At 49.3% G+C, this 20,361-nt stretch overlaps 1 protein-coding gene across 1 annotated transcript in view; it reads left to right on the forward strand.

Moving 5' to 3' along the window:
* TMEM67 (transmembrane protein 67) overlaps positions 1 to 20,361 on the forward strand; it is a 125,808-nt gene that overhangs the window by 20,122 nt on the left and 85,325 nt on the right. Inside the window, exons 5-9 of the mRNA XM_078773451.1 lie at positions 1,687 to 1,753; positions 7,431 to 7,493; positions 7,720 to 7,788; positions 10,307 to 10,455; positions 14,172 to 14,283. Of these exons, the coding sequence (XP_078629577.1) occupies positions 1,687 to 1,753; positions 7,431 to 7,493; positions 7,720 to 7,788; positions 10,307 to 10,455; positions 14,172 to 14,283 (460 nt within the window). The remainder of the gene's footprint in view (positions 1 to 1,686; positions 1,754 to 7,430; positions 7,494 to 7,719; positions 7,789 to 10,306; positions 10,456 to 14,171; positions 14,284 to 20,361) is intronic.

Raw genomic sequence — 20,361 nt, forward strand, 5'->3', positions numbered from 1 at the left:
TCCATGAAAAACGTACCCGTTCGCAAACAAACGGGTACGTTCACGTATAGAAACATCGATCGTGGGACCGTGGCGAATCTGCATAAGGCGATCCACGAAGTTCCCATTCAGAAAGTAGAAACCATCACGGCATGTCGTCATTCACTTGAACTCGATATCTCTTTTTTCATTCCAAACAACATATCTCCAATCACAAATTAATCACAAAATATACTTTTAACAACATTATTAATGTTTCCTTCATTGTAAAAACTACCAAGTCAACAGTTAAAAGGATTTTGAGCTGATAGCTGGTACGGCCTTGGCAAGATCGATGGAGACAGCGATCTGTTAGCGTATTCACCGCCCAAGTAGCTATGTGGAATTCTCTCATGTAGAGATCAAATGTCGTTTGAACTTTGGCCGAGGTCATTATTTACTTTTAATGATGTTTATATACGAATGATGTTTAATGATGTTTATATTGGTTTTGGGTCGTCCTTTCTGCATATCTCGTGGGATTGTAAGTTGGAGAGACGGCCGTGATGGCGGGGAGCGAGAGGGTTGGAATTCTCTCAAGCAGGGATTCAACCCGTGTCCTTATAAAAGGTCTTTGGCTGAGGTCACCAAGTTCGATCGGTGCAGCTGTGCAGTGATCGATGCAGCCGTTTGTGCGGCACCCGGGAAAACAACATCATCACAATGAAAACATCGTCACAATGAACGTTATGCGAATGTTATGCGGGAGTCCAAACCTGAGAATGCTCGAGACCAAAGCTGAAATTGGGAAAACTAAATAGCCTATTTTACTCCTGGAGATCCCAGGATTACCCACTCAAAATATCGTTGCGATCGGTTCAGCAGTTTTTACCGTACCTTCGAACGGACAGACAGACGGACGGACATTTGGTGAATTATAGTAAGATTATTTCCACAAGCGAAGAACCCGTTCTTACAGACGGGTTCATTTCAACAGAATTACAAATGGGATAAATTACCCCCAGAATTAAGAATGTGTTGTTTCCCCCAAGAATTACGGACGGATTAATTCCCCCAGAATCAGTCGGGTTCATTCCCCCAGGATTACGGATGGGTTCATTCCCCCAGAATTACAGTCGGGTTAATTCCCCCAGTTTTAAATTGGGTTAAATCCACGAGAATTACAGGCGGGTTGATTTCCCCCAGAATTACGGATGGGTTCATTCCCCCAAAATTACAGTCGGGTTAATTCCCCCAGAATTACAGATGGGATAATTCCCCCAGAATCACATGGGTTAATACACCGGAATTGCTGACTGGTTAATTCCCCCAGAAATGGCGTAGTTTAGTTTGAACTGTCGTACCCCTTCCCATAGGTGGCACTATACACTGCAAATTTGTATAGAGATAATTTTAGCCAATGAAACTGCCTCGGCAGCCCTCTGCGTCTCACGGCGTGAAAGGAATGGTTATTGGGTTATTGAGAGAATTGGGTTGCTCCCCTTATCCTGAACACTGGGGCTATGGTTTTTTTAATTGCCAAAAACCTTCCCCTGCACACCTTGAATACAACCACCAGTTTTCAACTCATTCCATCTGTGGTTTAGGGGTGCATATAAGTGTAAGAAACACACAGACAATTCTCAAAAATTATAAAGAGTATGATTACTGTATGTGCCATGGCTTATTCACTTTACTCCATTTATAAGATTTTCTTTTTCCTTCTAGGTGTGCAAAATGTGGAAGCTTGTTTATAATGTCTGCCAAGAGCTGTGACTGCAGGAACTTGACGGTGGTAAGTTCTCCTACGCTGTGGTTTTTATAAATCCTGTTTGTTTTCACGATCATCTGTGTAGATTGTAAACTAAATGTCCCTCCAACGACACTGTTGTCTGTTGGCCAATTTTCCATTAGCCTTATCTATAATAATAAAAGTGTGTGTGTGTGTGTGTGTGTGTGTGTGTGTGTGTGTGTGTGTGTGTGTGTGTGTGTGTGTGTGTGTGTCTCTTCCATAACTCCAAAATCATGAACCCTAACGGCCCCAAACTTTGCATGCATACTCCTCGAACTCCAAGGGGGAGCATTAATGGAAACTGGGTGTTTGGGTGTGTTAAAACGTCCTTTTTAAAGATAATTAATGGCCTCATTTCATTAACACAAAAGCAGCTTTATCCTTGGTCAGCCCGCTATCCCTCACAGGGGTATTGTGCTTTTTCGGCCTGCTCAAAAACGCCTTTCCTTGGAACAGACCACAACGGTTTCTGCACAATTAAGTTCTCAAAATTATGTTTTCAGTTTCCACACGGACATCATCGAATGTCTGATCTTCATACCGTCGAATCGCTGTATACATCACTATTGTAGGTGCTGTAGCGGTTACCGCTGGATGCACACAATCGCCTTGCACCGGCCAGAACACGGCCAGACGCGCCTCTCCCGGGCATGCCCGGACCCACTGTTCCCGGGCACGCCCGAACCTCCCGGGCACGCCCGGTCTCGTCTTTCCCGGGCATGCCCGCTCTCGCCTCTCCAGGGCTCGCCCAGAGCGTCCGGGCATGCCCGCTATCGCCTTTCCAGGGCTCGCCCAGAGCGTCCGGGCATGCCCGCTCTCGCCTTTCCAGTGCTCGTTCAGAGCGCCTGGGCACGCCCAACCTCGACTTGCCAGGCCGCAGCCAAACATGCCCGGGCAGGTCCAGACTCGCCTTTCCAAGGCTCGCCCTTGACACCCGGGCATGCCCGGTATAGCTTTTGCCGGGCAAACTTCCCGACATAAATGTGTATATATATTGCTGCCCGATAAATGGGCTTTTGTCAGAATACCTGAGCTGTTTTGTTTCAATAAAGCAACTCGGACGAATTCCGTCTTTGGTCGCGTTAATTCTTTCGACTCGCGTTGGAGCGCAGCTCCTTCACTGGTGACCTACCGACATGGACACGGCAGTGACTCTTAAACTGCCTACCTTCTGGGAGGCTCACGCAGCTGTTTGGTTCGCCCAGGCGGACTCCCAGTTCGCCCTGCGAGGCATCACCGCGGACGACACCCGCTTCCACCACGTCGTGGCAGCGCTCGGTTCCGCCACCGCGGCCCGCGCCCTGAGCCTCCTCGAGCACCCGCCGGCTGCCGACAAGTATGACGCGCTGAAGACGCTCCTCCTCGACGCTTTCGCCCTCTCACCGGCGGCACGCGCACGGCGCCTGCTCGACCTGCCCGAGCTCGGCGACACGCGCCGTCCGAGCGCATGGACTATATGCTCTCGTTGCTCGGTGAGCACTCTCCGGATTTTCTGTTCCGCGAGTTGTTCCTTCGCCAGCTGCCTCACCCGGTACGCCTCGCCCTGGCTGGCACGTCGATCACCGATCCCCGCGCCCTCGCCAGGGAAGCCGATAAGATCTCCTCGGCGGGCCAACACATCGGTGCAGCTACCTGGAGCCTGCCGCCGTCCGAGGCGACGCCCGAGCGCCCTGCGCGGTTGGAGGCCGAACTGCCGGTGAAACTGGCGGCCGCCACGCCGCGCCGACCGCTTCCGACACGACGGCCGGGGCCTCCACCTGACCAGGCGTGGTGTTATTACCACGCCAGGTTCGGACACAAGGCTCGGACGTGCCGACCCCCGTGCACTTTCGGCAAGTCGGGAAACGGCCGGGCCGGCGTTCATTCCCAGCCATGAGCGCCGGCCACTCGGGCAACTTGCTTTTTATTCGGGACAAAGCGTCCGGGCGGCGTTTCCTTTGTGACACCGGCGCCCAACTGAGCGTCATACCCGCCTCCGAGCAGGACAGGCGGGACGCCGTTTGCGGCCCCTCTTTGGTCGCTGCTAATGGCTCGGCCATACGCACTTTCGGCCCGCGCAACGTCACCCTCTGCTTCGGCAGCCAGCGCTTTCAGTGGACCTTTGTGACCGCCTGCGTCCCCATGGCTTTGCTGGGCGCCGACTTCCTCTGCGCGCACGGGCTGCTGGTCGACGTCAAACGTCGTCGCCTTTACAACGCCGAGACCTTCAGCTCCCTGGCGTGTACGATGAGCAGCTCTGCGCCGACCGAACTGGCGTGCGCCCTCCCGACGGCGAACGAGTTCGCTCGCCTGCTCGTGGAATTCCCAGCCCTCACACGGCCGACGTTTTCGGCCGTCGCAGTGCGGCATGGGATCGAGCACCACATACCCACTACGGGTCCGCTGGTCTACGCCAGGGCCCGCCGCCTCGACCCGGCCAAGCTCGCCGTGGCAAAGGCCGAGTTCGACGCGTTGGAACACCTCGGCATCGTGCGGCGCTCCAATAGCGCGTGGGCCTCACCACTGCACATCGTGCCAAAGCCGGGGGGCGGATGGCGCCCGTGTGGCGACTACCGCCGCCTCAACGACGCTACCACCCCCGACAGGTACCCGATCCCGCACATCCACGACTTTTCCGCCCGTTTGGCGGGACGGGTCATATTTTCCAAAATTGACCTAATACGGGGATACCACCAGGTACCTGTCCGGGCGGCCGACGTCCCGAAGACGGCCGTCATCACGCCGTTCGGCCTGTTCGAATTTTTGAGGATGCCGTTTGGCCTCAAGAACGCGGCCCAGGCGTTCCAGCGCTTAATGGACGGCGTGCTGCGCGACCTGCCATTTCTTTTCGTCTATCTGGACGACATCCTCGTCGCCAGCACGTCCCGCGCCGAGCACCTCCTCCACCTCCGAACACTGTTCGGTCGTCTCAGCGAGCACGGCTTAATTGTCAACCCGGCCAAATGCCACTTCGGCATGACGACCGTTGACTTTTTGGGCCACCGCATCACCAAGACCGGGGCCGTGCCGCTGCCGACCAAGGTCGAGGCCATCACCACGTTCCCGCGTCCCCGTTCCATCAAGGCCCTACAAGAGTTCCTCGGCATGGTGAATTTTTATCACCGATTCGTGCCCCGCGCTGCTCAGCTCATGCGGCCCCTTTACGAGGCCCTCCAGGGCAAGACGGCCAAGCATGACATCATTTGGTCCGCGGCCATGGACGCGGCCTTCGCGAGCGCAAAACGGGCCCTCGCCGACGCAACGCTGCTGGCTCACCCGGTGCTCAACGCGCCCATCGCCCTCACTACGGACGCCTCCAACTACGCGGTGGGCGCCGTCCATGAACAATGGGTGGACGGGGTTTGGCAGCCACTCGCTTTTTTCAGCCGGCAGCTCCGGCCGAACGAGTTAAAATACAGCACGTTCGACCGCGAGCTGCTCGGTCTATTCCTGGCCGTTCGCCATTTCCGACACCTCCTGGAGGGCCGCCCGTTCACGGCTTTCGTCGACCACGAGCCGTTGGTCTACGCAATGGCCAAAGTCACGGAGCCGTGGTCGGCCCGCCAGCAGCGCCACCTCTCCGCCGTGTCGGAATTCACCACGGACATCCGGCACGTCGCCGGCAAAGACAACGCTGTGGCCGACTGTCTTTCTCGGGCCAGCGCGAACGCGGTCCACCTCGGCATGGACTTCGCGCTCATGGCAGCCGACCAGACCACCGACACCTCGGTGCAGGCCCTCCGGGCGGCGGACACGGGCCTCCGCCTGGCCGACATCCCCTTCGCGGGCACCGTCCTGCTCTGCGACGTCTCCCAGGGCCAGCCTCGCCCCATCGTGCCCGTTTCCTGGCAGCGCCGCATCTTCGCCTCCATCCACGGCCTTACTCACCCGGGCCGGAAAGCTTCTCAGAAGCTGGTGTCGGCGCGTTTCGTCTGGCACGGCCTTCGACGGAACGTCCGCGACTGGGCCAACGCCTGCACGGCCTGCCAGCGGGCCAAGGTCCACCGCCACACCCAGGCCCCGCTGGCACCTTTCACCGTGCCTGCACGGCGTTTCGACCACGTCCACGTGGACCTGGTGGGTCCCCTGCCCCCATCGCGGGGGTTCACCCACCTGCTCACCATGGTGGACAGGACCACCAGGTGGCCAGAGGCCGTGCCCCTCACCTCCACCACCACCGCCGACGTGGCGCAGGCGTTCATCGCCACCTGGGTCGCGCGCTTCGGCGCACCGGCGGACATCTTGTCAGACCGCGGACCACAGTTCACCTCCGAGCTGTGGGGCACGGTCGCCCGCAACCTGGGGGTCAAGCTCCACCGTACTACGGCCTACCACCCCCAAGCAAACGGGTTGTGCGAGCGATTCCACCACTCCATGAAGGCCGCGCTCATGGCCGGCCTTCAAGACGGCGGTTGGACCGACCGGCTGCCGTGGGTCCTCTTGGGCCTCCGCACGGCCCCCAAGGAGGACCTCCGGGCGTCCGCCGCCGAGCTCGTCTACGGCCAGCCGCTCCGCGTCCCAGGCGAGTTCGTGCCCGACGCTACCAGTCCCTGGTCCGCAGCTCACCAGCGCTCGGACCTCCAGGAGGCCGCCCGACGGTTTGCCCCCGTGCCAACATCCCACCACGGTGACCCCCAGTCCTACGTCCCCCCAGCACTTCGCACAGCGGAGTATGTTTTTGTGCGTCACGACGCACATCGGGGGCCACTCCGGCCGCCGTACGACGGGCCCTTCCGGGTGCTGCGACAGGACGACAAGTCGTTCGTCATCGACATCGGCGGCAGGTCGGACCGGATTGCGGTGGACCGCCTCAAGCCGGCGCACGTGGACGTCGACCACCCACCACGGGTGGCCCTTCCGCCGCGGCGAGGCCGCCCCCCTTCCACGGTGCCCCCCACTCGACCGCCCACCACCACACCGGACCCCCTCCCACGACCCGCCAGGGGTCGCTTCGGCCGGGTCATCAGGACCCCCCTCAAATTGACCCTGCCGGTGCAAGTCGATTCTGGGGGGACGTGTGTAGCGGCTACCGCTGAGTTTTCACAATCGCCTTGCACCTATCAAGGACGCGGAGCGATCACCATGCCGGGCTCGTCCAGCACGCCCGGGCAGGCCCGCGCTCAACTTGCCAGGCCTCGGTCGGGACGCCCGGGCAGGCTCGCCCTCAACTTGCCAGGCCGCAGCCAGGACGCTGGGCCACGCCCCCTCTCGCCTTTCCTGGGCAAACGCTCCGGGATAATATGTATATATATTGCTGCCCGATAAACGGGCTTTTTAGAGTGCCTGAGTGTTTGGTTTGATTAAAGCAACTCGGATGAATTCCAGCTTTTTGTCGCGTCCATTCTTCCGATCGACGTGGGAGCCGCAGCTCCTTCAGTATATTATTTGATTGTGGAAGTGGGTGCATATGGATGGATGAAGATGGAAGGATAACACATGCAGTTCTTATAATGACTTGTACTGACAATGGTAGTGTTGATCATTATTGTCAATCTTGTTGTGCTTTTGCTGCCTTGATTGCTATGTTGCTAAGTGCCGATATCTAGCTTTTTGACATTGGAAGGTGAACTTAATTACTTAATGTATATCGTACCTTCACAACGTCAATTAAATGTTGCTGCTTGGTTTGGGATTCTGCTCATAGTGGAGTCACTCATTTGTTGAATGCAAAATTGTGAAGTTGATGATATCTGCTCTGCAGGCTGATGGCCTCTGTTTTTCATCCAGTGCGTCTGTCGATGCACGAATAGACTTTCCTTTGCTGGTAAGATCCCAAATAATGGCATCAAGGCTTTTCTTTCTGGTTTTCTTTTTTATGCTTTCTATTTTTATATTAAAACACAAAGAATGCAAAAACAATATTATTTGAAGAGTTGATCCCTCCATTTCATTCCAAAGTTTGGGGATGCTAAGGATTATTCCTTGGATGGTGTTTACGCAATCTGGAGAACATTCTGATGCTGTATTTGAAATGTCTTTGCTCTTGCCAGTCTTTACCTGTCGCGGTGACTTCATCCTGGTTTGCAGAACACCTGCTAGCTGCCAGGTTAGCCTGTGAGGTAAGCACATTCAGCACTCTTCAACTTTGAACCCAACATTCAATATTAAGATACGTTACCACACAAAGAACACTTTTACTACCTCCATACTCTTCAGGAACAAGCTTTTGTTGAATATATCCACATTTAATTTCTATGTAACTTCCAATGGTAGTACTGGCAATGGAAATCGTTAGTGAGACATGGATAACATATGAGTGAAGTGGCATCGGGTTCAATGCCTTGAATTTCCTTTTGAACCCATGCTTTACCCATACACACCACATACACATTCTCCATGTGTCTATGTAATAAATTGTTCTTTCTGGTGGCGTCTGCTGACACATCAGAACAGCGGATGTAGACTCAGATCTGATGCTGCTGCAGATTGAACCTATAAATCAGCAAGGTGTATGTGAGTTATTCCATTATGAGTTAACCAAGTCGTATACGAGTTCTGTCTGAGCTCCACCACAAAAAGGTAAGTGCTGTGAAAGCATCTGGTCAATTGACAAAGGTATTTATAAAGTACCCCCACATACTGTAGATGGAAGCTTCACCAGAATTTGGTCCTGTGGTGCAAAAGTCTAAAGTTGCAACTCGATGGTTTGCAAATTGTGCAGTTAACTTCCTCTTTCAACTGGATTTATGGCTTAGAGGTGGTCAGCCATTATTTATCATTGGAACCATTGGACCCTGGCTTGTCAGCCAAGTGTGCTGCTAGTGGGAGTAATTGTGAGGACAAGCATCAGTAGGGCAGTACTAACCTGTCTCATGATGACCTGAACCTACCTCACACTCTCTGTAAGTGGGTTAACAATCCAACACCTAACAAATTCTGCTTCACAATGACAGGAAGAGCCGACATTGAAGAATCAAAACATCGGAGCACGTGCTTATCTGAATAACCAATCCTTAAGTGGGAAAATAGTTTGGAAATACTGTAGATATTTTTGGAGTTCTTCTTTCATATGCAGCACATAGCGGCGAGTAGAATCATCTGCTGATTCTTTCTGCATTGTAAATAAACCGTGGCATTGACGAGCACAATACTGCCATTACCGATTTGGTTTTACTCAGATTTTTTTTGTTTGTTTTTTGTATACAAGATCGAGGCTCGTGTAAGAGCTAACATTAATCACAAAAAAACAAACTGACACATAAAACATGACAAAGGGAGCAGGAGACAAGATGGGGAGAGAGAGGGAAGCACACAAGTACAACAGTAGAGAACAGGGACATCGGGAGATCTGTGGGGGGGAGAGGGCTTGGGGCGAGGAGGCATGGGAAGGGGGAGGGGGGTGGGAGAGGTATAAAACACATGGACACTGCAAGGACTTCCAGGAAAGAAGTTGGTATTTCAAAAAGGTGGATCTGGGGTGAATTAACGGGGGTATAAAAGATCAAGGTTTTGAATGGGGGAAGATAAGAGATGGTGGTGAACAGCTGTTTTAAAGACCTGGAGGGTGGAGTGGGATTGAAGAGAGTGAGGGAGTTTGTTCCAGAGGCGGGAGAAAAGAGGAATGAAGGAGTGAAGGTGAGCAGAGAGTCTTGATTTTGGCAGGTTAACCATAAGAGGGTTGCTGGCAGATCTTGTGCGACCTGTAGGAATATTTGGTGGACAGAGCCCAGAGAGAGCTGGGGGAGCAAGGCCGGAGAGGAGTCGGTAGACGACAGACCACCAACCTGCCTGCAGTGAGTCGGTGAAAGGCCCTCGGAGTTAGCTTCATCGTGGGAGATTCCAATGATTCTGAAAGCTTTGGTTTCAACAGCGTGAAGACGAGCTAGGTGTGAGGCAGGAGCACCAGCCCAGAGGGGAGAGCAGTATTCCATTGAGCTGCAGATGAAAGCCTTGTGTGTGGTGAGGAGCTCAGGTGTGCCAAGGAAGGACTTCACACGATGGAGGATGCCCAGTCGGCGACTGGCTTTGGGGGCCAGATTAGAAATGTGGTTTTCCCAGGAAAGATCATGGCAGATAGTGAGACCCAAAAGCTTGAGCGACAGAACTTCTTGGAGAGGATTGTTGAGAAAGTAGATGGGAGGGTTGTCTAGTCGGTCTTTTTGTTTTGGAGGACGGTGCAGAACACATATGAACAAAAGGTGGGAGCGGAGAGGAAGCCGTAGCCAGAGGTACTCCTGGGGGGTGGGTTTGAGAGAAGGCAATGCAAGGAGAGTGAGGAAGAGAGGTTTTGACAAAGATAGCCACCCCACCACCAGGATGAGGCTCAGGTCTATCATACCGGAGGAGGGAGTAACCAGGAAGAGATATTAAGGAATCAGAGACATCTTGAAGGAGGAAAGTTTGTGTTAAGCAGATCACGTCTGGTTTGTCAGAAGCAACCTGAATGGAGAGATCAATCAGGTTTGAGCGAAGGCCCCGGATGTTTGAGGTCCATATCGTTAAGGAAGAGGGAGCAGGAGCATCGGGTTCAGGACAGGGGAGGGGAAGGGTAGGAACTGTTCGACAGGATTTGGAACTGTTGGCATTTTATGTTGTCTGCAGTGTCTCCATCATCACCCTCCTTTACTTTTACTGTAGAACTTCAGAAACATTACTGCGTGCCAGGCTTTGGGAAACATGTGTGTGATGGCTATGGGTTCATTGCGAGCAACCAGTGGGCCCTGCCAAATGCTGCTTCACATTGGAACTTCTTCAACTGGCAGCCACACGAACAACATACCCACCTGGTAAGGCTTGTGACTTTTTTAATCACAGCCAAGTTTCTAAAGTGTAGCCTAATGCTGAGAAACATAGTAATGTGTATAAGAGGCTGTGAAGAGGAGATAAATGTGCCTAGTTTCACAAAATATAATGTATGTTTTCATGTGATGAAACAACATTGTTTGAGGACATGGATTTCTTCCACTGTCCCAATCCGAGAAAGTTTGTATTGGCCTCCTTAAAGTGTTTGTATCGTATTACTATAGCATTGTCATTATCAATATCCAATCTGGCCACTACATTGTATAGGAGCCAAAGTTCTACCAATTGTGGGTCATCTATATATTACATATGGCTATGCACAGTTAATAAAGGGCATGGGAGAGGGTTAGGGTTAGTGCATATATGCTGTGTACATGGGGGTAAAAAAGGGGCCTGGGTAAGTAGTGTATTATGACTGCCAATACATTAAATATATGCAGTGCATTCAGAAAGTATTCAGACCCCTTCACTTTTTTCACATTTTGTTATGTTGCAGCCTTATGCTGAAATCGTTTAAATTCATTTTTTTCCCTCATCAATCTACACTCAATACCCCATAATGACAAAGAGAAAACAGGATTTTAAAAAGTTTTGCAAATTTTTTCAAAAGAAAAAACTGAAATATCACATTGACCCTTTGTATATCACAATAAGTATTCAGACCCTTAGCTATGACACTTGGAATTGAGCTCAGGTGCCTCCCATTTCTCTCGATGATCTTTGAATTGTTTCTACACCTTGATTGGAGTCCACCTGTGGTAAATTCAATTGATTGGACATGATTTGGAAAGGCACACACCTGTCTGTATAAGGTCTCACAGCTGACAATGCATATCAGAGCAAAAACCAAGCCACGAGGTCGAAGGAACTGCCTGCAGAGCTCACAGACAGGAATGTGACGAGGCACAGATCTGGGGAAGCCTACAAAAAAATCTCTGCTGCATTGAAGGTTCCCAAGAGCACAGTGGCCTCCATAATTCTTAAATGGAAGAAGTTTGGAACAACCAGGACTCTTCCTAGAGCTGGCCGCCCGGCCAAGCTGAGCAGCCGGGGGAGAAGGGCCTTGGTAAGAGAGGTGACCAAGAACCCGATGGTCACTCTGGCTGAGCTCCAGAGATCCTGTGTGAAGATGGGAGAAACTTCCAGAAGGACAACCATCACTGCAACACTCCACCGATCTGGGCTTTATGGCAGAGTGGCCAGACGGAAGCCTCTCCTCAGTGAAAGACACGTGAAAGTGCACAGAATCTTGTTTCTCACAGTCTGAGAGTCCTTTAGGTGCTTTTTTGCAAACAACAAGCGGGCTTTCATGTGTCTTTCACTGAGGAGAGGCTTCCGTCTGGCCACTCTGCCATAAAGTTATGTTCCAAATCAAATTCCCATTTAAATTTGAGTTTGATTTTAATTTTAAATTTACTTTTAAAAATGTTGGCCTCAGGTGCCCGACCACAGCTGCAGGTTACAACCCCATTTTCAGGCTTTTCTGCCCCTCTCTGTCACCGTTCTAAATTCACTATGGGGATTACTTTTTTCAAGGCTCTATTTCCCGACTTCTCCATATCCGAATCCAGTTCGGGACCAAAACACCCCCCTGCTGGGTACTTAATTTGAGGGTCCCCTGGGTCACCTTAATCTCGTCCTAGGGATACTTACCGGACCGACGCACCTCATCCCCCAGACTCTGTTGGACTCAAGCAACCTCTCCCTTGATGGTATTATCCAAAGTGATCGGCCGCTCTTGTACCATTTCCTCTGTACTTCCCCCAGTCAATTGTGGCCCCAACAGGTCTATCTATAAATGCCCACTCTCGTTCTGTAACATGGTCCTCCAACTCCTTCACCTCTTCCTTCAAACCACCACCCTGGTGCTGCAAAAGTCCCAATTCCTCCCTCTGCTGGGAGGAATTGAGACACTATGGCACTCAGTAGAGCATCCTTTTGACCTCAAAAATAATTAGTAGTTGAATTCAGTGACCTGATATGCAAATCATCTTCAAAGTTTAAGTTAATCGGATGAAAATTGACAATTTTAGAAATTTGGCCTATGTTGACCTTTTTGCCTATGTTGACCTCAAAATAGTTGGTGGTTGGTTTCACTAACCTGATATGAAAATCCTTTTCAAATTTCAAGTCAATCGGATAAAAATTGAGGATTTTAGAAATTCGAAAAAATTGGTTGGCCTTTGGCCTATGTTGACCTTATGACTTATGTTGATCAAAAAAAATAGTTGGTGGTTGAATTTGGTTAGCTGATATGAAAATCATATTCAAATATCAAGTTAATCTGATGAAAATTGAGGATTTTAGAAATTCGAAATTGTTGTTGACCTTTGGCCTATGTTGACCTTTTGTGATCTATAGTGATCTGAAAAATAGTTGGTGTTGAATTCAGTTAGCTGATATGAAAATCCCATAAGTGAATCAGTTGAAAATTGAGGATTTTAGACATTAGAAATTATTGTTGTTGACCTTTGGCCTATGTTGACCTTATGACCTACGTTGATCTCAAAAATAGTTGGTGGTTGAATTCAGTTCGCTGAAATGAAAACCCTATTCAAATTTCAAGTCAATTGGATGAAAATTGAGGATTTTAGAAATTTGGCCTATGTTGACCTTTTGGACTATATTGACCTCAAAAATAGTTGATGGTTGGTTTCACTAAGCTGATATGTAAATCCTATTCAAATTTCAAGTGAATCCGATGAAAACTGAGGATTTTAGATATTCCAAAAAATATGACATGTTTTTTTGTTTGACTTATTCATATTTGAAATGACTTATTCAAAAAAATATTTTTAAAAAGTGGTTGACCTTTGGCCTATGTTGACCTTTTGGTCTAAGCTGATCTCAAAATTGTTGGTGGTTGAATTCAGTTCGCAGATATGTAAATCCTATTCAAATTTCCAGTCAATCGGATTAAAATTGAGGATTTTAGAAATTTGAAAAAAAGTGGTTGACCTTTAGCCTATGTTGAGCTTTTGACCTTTTGACCTCAAAAATATATAGGATTTTGTTGGACCACGAACTCTACCATTCGGTGAAGTTTCGTGAAGATCGGTTTAAAATTGTGACCTGTAAGCAAGTATAAGTGAAAGGACAGACAAACACACACACAAACCGGAGTCACATACCGGAGTGATCAACATACTTGTAAAAAAAAAAAAAAAATTGTCAAGTAACAAACCCAAACCGGAGTGATAACATACTTGCAAAAATTATTTTTTTAATTTTTTTTGCCAAGTAACAAACACACAAACCGGAAGTAGGGAAAGAGTGATCAACATACTTGCAAAAAAAATAAATAATAATTTGCCAAGTAACGACTCAAATGCAATACCCTCTTCTCTGGCTAGGGTAACTATAAGCTTTAATTTAATTATGAATCATTCATTTGGATTATTTGATTCAGAGTGTTTAAATAATTGCTGTTGTGGCGGCGACATGAAAACTCAATTTTACCCAATGCCAGAGATAACTTGCCTACCCGAAGACTACTTTTAACTACTTGATGGCAAGTCAAAAAAATAGACTTCCACAGTACACTGTACACTTTTGACTATTTTACCCATGTGCTGCAGTTAAGTCACACTGTTGTTGGATAATGGGAAATATAATTATCGGTGTCATTTCTGGAATGATTTATTGTCAAATAAAATGAAAATGCTAATCTTGTTTTTAACTGGGTTGTTTGGATGCACAGGCCTGTTGGCTTGCCGTGGATATTTTACAATCACCCGACCCTTCCTGGGGACACCAGACCCATCCTTGAAGCTATGGCTCTGCCAAATACATTCTCCACATGGGACGCACAGGTAAACATTTGTGTGCACTGCTTTACCACAAATTCTGATGACGGATAGAATGTAGAAAATGTCAATTCAAAACAGAAGGCACTAATTCAGCGATTATAGCTGCTAACAAGGTAAAGCTCATGTCAAGGTAAAATGTAGGCGTAACACTTTTAATGGGATATTGACATGATCATGGGTGCGATGATAGCTATTTACAATTTTTAAAACAAACAAGTCAGGAGACGACGATGGTTCACGAGCGAGCGGTATTCAATGACAAAGGACGGACTATAACCGAAACAGGCCCGGACAGGCCAGGCCCGGAAATGTCAAAACGAAGGTGACTGACCTTGAAATGAGATAGAAAAGAATGTATAATCAGTTGTGAGGTTGGTTAGCCACACAATACCGAAAATTCGGTGAAAAATGAAATGGAAAAAAAAAAAAAAAAATGAAAAATGAAACATCGAGCTCCGTGGGGCTAGACACATGACATTGGCCTAACCAAGTATCGAAACCCCTGTCAGATTCCACCAAATCCCTCGGAGAAGATGTAGCTTGGACTCGATTACCCCCTAAAAAGACATCTTTTTCTGGCGTGGCTCCGCCCACAATCGGCGCAATACGCCCACTCTAGGTAGGACACAACTAGATCATGATATCAACCTCCCACCCAAGTTTCATCAAGATCGGATGATATCATCGGGTAGTTATGCTGCGGACAGACAGACACACACACACACAGACAGACGCACACACATGACGGATATAGTGGTCACTTGATAACTCGTGAACCAATATGAATGAATTTTACTTGCTCATGTAGTCAGCTTCGTTTTTCATTTTTAGAAGTACCTTATTTGTACATGGGATACATGAAAATATCTTCAGACAAACTTATCACTAACTGAAAAATCGCGAAAATCTATTCTAAAGTACGTTACAGTAGAGTGTAGGGGAAGCAGTGGAGGGGTTCCGAATGCAATCACAGGCTACCGACCGAGGTCAATGAATACCCATGCTTGTGCAGCTCATATAATTAATGCCAAGCCACCATGGTACCCATTAAGCATGGGAATACCGATCAGACGTGGGAGATTAGCCTGACTACTTTACACCATAGTGTAATCTTAATTAAAATTGCCGATCAGATTTTCAGCAAATGTATTTTTTATTACCCAAATTCACTTTCACTTTGCACTTCGCAATTTAAAGTGCCACGGAAAGCCTTTAGCAGTGACGGGTCTCCAGAATTAATAATTAGTGAAGACGTCGATCCAGCTCTAAATTTATGTAATAATATTTCTTGGTAATGAGTTGCTATTGTAACTACAATGCACCCAAGGAAGGTAAGGCTTCGCGCCGTTATGTTTCTATTCTAAAACGTTATGGTTGATTTGGAATTTGATGTACCACTAGATGGGGAGATGGGAGTTGTGGTTTATATTGATATTTGTGCAGCTTTTTTGATATTGGTACCTTTTTTTTTAAAGTACCATTTCTGTTTTACAAACATCCATCTGAGGGATGGCATACACATTGATGAACCACCCTGCCTGTGAAACACCAGGTTGACAGTTTATAGCTGGGTTGGAATTTGAGGTGGGATGAGAGTCTGGAAGGAGGGGAAAGGGTGGGGTGGGAGGAAGGAGGAGAAGGGGTAGAGTGGGAGTCTGGAAGGAGATGTGAGGGGAGGATGGAGGGAAACTAGGGTGAGGTGAGAGTCTGGGGGGGGGGGGGGGTGGGAGGAGGGAACACACATTGCCCAGCAACGCCGTGTACCTTTGCTCATCTGTACAAGTTTGTGTGTGAGTTTTGTGTGTGTGTTGCCATCTTTCTTAGAGGTGGCAAAACGGATCTTCGTCAAACTTTCAGTGATTGCCTGGGAGTGTTTTAGGCAAAAAAAAAAAATTGAAAAAAAAAAGTTCGATTTTTTGGGGATTGTTTTTTTATCGTTATATACTATATAGTGCCTGAGCCTTTGTAGTTAATTTTTAGTTACAATACACAACAACAACATGCATTTTAAAGGCCATTTTCCCTACTAGAGCGGGGGTTAGCCAATTTTAGTTAATTTAATTTTTAGTTACAGGTAATATTAAATTATCCCCGGTGTGTGTGTGTGTGTGTGTGTGTGTGTGTGTGTGTGTGTGTGTGTGTGTGTGTGTGTGTGTGTGTGTGTGTGTGTGTGTGTGTGTGTACTATCTATATAATATATAAAACACAGTGTGTGTGTGTGTGTGTGTGTGTGTGTGTGTGTGTGTGTGTGTGTGTGTGTGTGTGTGTGTAATGTTACCGACAGACTCCTAAACGGAGAGGCTCACGTACTTGATATTTGGCACACACATGGCCATTGAGCCTGGGAAGAACATGGCCGACCTAAAAATTTATTTCATAATATTTTTTTACCATATTTTTGCCTCAGCGCATTTCAGCGAGGAATATTATGCACGGAATCTGACCGGTGGCAGAGCAGCGCGCTGATTCGCTCAGAGCGATCACGTGATGTTCCTTGCCACCATTAACTCAGTTACGCGTTCGCACGTATTTCAGAGCGAAAAGCAATTGCGTTTTTTCACATTTCAGCGAGGAACATTGCCATTCACACCACATAGGTTTTGGTAATGTCGGAGTTTACGGGCGTAAACTGAATAGGTGGTTGTAATGTCGGAGTTTACGGGCGTAAACTGGATAGGTGGTTGTAATGTCGGAGTTTACGGGCATAAACTGGATAGGTGGTTGTAATGTCGGAGTTTACGGGCGTAAACTGGATAGGTGGCTGCCTTCAAACCAACTGCCTTGACGAATGCTTTGTCGAGTCTTACAGGTAGAGCAGTACCATGTCTTCCCGTCTGATACATCACCACGAGTAATAAAACCACAATGGACATTACATCGAGGGCAAATACAATAATTCTTGATGAGTCTGCGACGTGCACACCACTTAATAATGTCAGGTATTAGAGCCAAAGAAGTGATATTATGATTAATACCTGAAATTATTAAGTGGTGTGCACGTCGCAGACTCATCAAGAATTATTGTATTTGCCCTCGATGTAATGTCCATTGTGGTTTTATTACTCGTGGTGATGTATCAGACGGGAAGACATGGTACTGCTCTACCTGTAAGACTCGACAAAGCATTCGTCAAGGCAGTTGGTTTGAAGGCAGCCACCTATTCAGTTTACGCCCATAAACTCCGACATTACAACCACCTATCCAGTTTACGCCCGTAAACTCCGACATTACAACCACCTATCCAGTTTACGCCCGTAAACTCCGACATTACCTAGGTTTTTTTTTCTTTCATCTTTAGATCCATATTTTTTTTCAGCGAGGAATATTATACACGGAATCTGAATCGGTGGCAGAGCAGCACGCTGATTCGCTCATTCGCGCTCATTGATGACGATCACAATCACGTGATGATGTGATCACGAATGATGTTCGTGACGTGATCACGTGATGTTCCTTGCCGCCATAAACTCACAGCAAGTAGCATAGATTTTAGCATGATTAGCATTTAGCATGATTTAGCATAGATAGTAGCATGTTTCACATAGATTTTTTTTCAGCGAGGAATATTATACACAGATTCTGACCGGTGGCAGAGCAGCGTGCTGATTCGCTCAGAGCGATCACGTGATGTTCCATCCCCGCCGCCAGTTGGCTTCACTTTTCACGGAGTATGAGCATTCTATATATTTTCAATTCAGTGCGCCCGACTCGCTCACGTACTTGATTTGTGGCATAGACATGGCCATTGGGCCTTCACGGTGTAATTTGTGCGAGGCTTTTGTCCGAGTGAGCTTGAGTCGAGAGGGCGAATGTACGGGTTGGCAATGTACGGGTCTCCCTTCCCCCACCTGGCAACGCCGGTACTGGAGGGCATCACAGGATCGGTGAGTCTCCAAAATCCGCTTCGTGCTGTTGCGAAGATTCAGGACGATGTCACGATTGTTGTGCTGCTCTCCGACCATGAGAACTGCAACTTCATTGTTGACTGGCCCTCCCCTTCCCTCCCCCTTCCCCCTCCCCCCTCCATCCTCCCCTCCCCCTCCCTTCCCCCTCCCCCTACCCCCCCCTCTACCCCCTCCCCTTCTCCCCTCCCCCTCCCTCCCCCCCTCCCCCTCTACCCCCTCCCCTTCTCCCCTCCCCCTCCCTTTTCCCCCTCCCTTTTCCCCATCCCCCTTCCCCTCCCTGCTACCCCTTCCCCTTCCCCCCTTCCCCCTCCCCCTCCCCCTCCCCCCTCCCCTCCTCCTCCCCCTCCCCCTCCTCCTCCCCTCTCCCCCCTCCCACTCCTCTCCTCTCCCATCCCTCCCCTCCCCCTCCCCCCCTCTCCTCCCCTCCCCCCCTCCCCCTCCCCCTCCCCCCTCTTCTCTCCTCTCCCATCCCTCCCCTTCCCCTCCCCCCCTCTCCTCCCCTCCCCCCCCTCCCCCTCCCCCTCCCCCCTCTTCTCCCTCACGTTTATACACGGAATGCCGGGTACTTCCCCCCCATCTTCTCCCCTCCCCCCCTCTCCTCCCCTCCCCCCCGTTCCCCTCCCCACCTCTTCCCACTCCCCTCCCCTCCCCTGCCCGGCAATGCCGGGTACTTCTGCTAGTTCAATATAATGTTTCCTTTGTAGGTGTAGGGAGTGTATTAACCAAATAGATTTCTTCAAAATGCCAACAAGTTTAGAACAGCACCGGCCAACACCGGGTACTCCTAAATGGGATATATATACTAAATGTATATATGCATATATAATATGACATGTTTACACATATCACATGGTATACATGGATATATAATATCACATGGTATAGGATGTGTATATATATATATTGTTGCGGTATGGGATTTGGCCTCCATCCATATCCGCTTGTAAATATTCCCCTATTTCCCCAATACTCCCCAACTATCCCCAATCCCCCATTCCCTAGTCCCATTGTCTGTAAACAACACTCTGTAGCCCCGACCTTCCCCTTTTTCCCCCATTAAATGTCGTGCCCAGGTTCACCGCATCTCACGTAGACAACTATAGGACATCTTGCTAGTTATTCTTAGTCTATGTCAGTTAAGGACTCGTTTCCATTAATTCTGACTCTTCGTTGCACCAGAATGTGATTGTATGGCACCAGTAGTGAGTTTAGGACCTCCCAATACCTCCCCACAATCTCGTCTCCGCATCCTCCCATCATCTGATGGAACTACAACAACAACTACAACAACAGCGGGGGCGGCGCGGCGGCGGCGCGGGGAGTGGGCGTCCTCACTCCGGCTTGGTTAGCCGCCATTGCCCATGTGCTCCGACGGGGTTACCACGAAGGGGCTGACTGTCAGCTCCTCGTCAAGGGCGGAGCCCGGTAACCCCCCGCACCCAATAAGAAGCGGCGGGCCGATTCCATCTGGGGCGGAGCTAACGAGCCGAGGGCGTGTCACTCCCCGCTGGATATACGCAGCCACTTACCGGAGGTGACGTCAGATGCGCCCCCAGCTTGGAGAGAGAAGTCGCCACCTCCGAGCGCTGAATACCTCCCCGCATCTCTGGACCGGACCGCGTTGATTCTGCCCCTGAGCCAAGGTGCACCTTGAGCCATCGACTACCTGCCCTACCTTGCCATCAATCCCTGTGTGAGTCAGTCTTGTCCCGTTTGTCTGTGGTCTGTCGGGGCTAAGATAAGACCGTGTATAAGTGCCTACCTTTCTGTGCTGTACCTCTTGTGCCGTGTAATCTAAAACATTCTGCAAACCCATATTATAACCTCCTCCGGAGGTCTTGAGAACTGTACCCCTGGTGTCGTGTCATTTAACCCAGCCGTTGTGTCCTTTCCTTCATTGATCTAGCGTAGCGCGATTCGGCCAACGTTCGAGTATAATCGGGTAACTTGTGCGAACACGGCGGCCATTCCGCTCGGCCCAGCATAACATCTTAATAAGTCGTGTCCGTAACAATTGGTTGTCAGGAGTTGGATTCGGACCTGGGACTAAATTTGTTAGGCCCAAATTTTGGAACACCAATTGTACTATTAGGGTAACAATTGGTGTCGGGAAGTGGGATCGGTCCCGGAGCGCGTTTCACGCGCTCGAAATTATAACGGCGAAATTTGATTGTGT

This window comes from Myxine glutinosa, chromosome 2 (assembly GCF_964187855.1).
Source record: "Myxine glutinosa chromosome 2, kmMyxGlut1.1, whole genome shotgun sequence".
NCBI lineage: Eukaryota > Metazoa > Chordata > Myxini > Myxiniformes > Myxinidae > Myxine > Myxine glutinosa.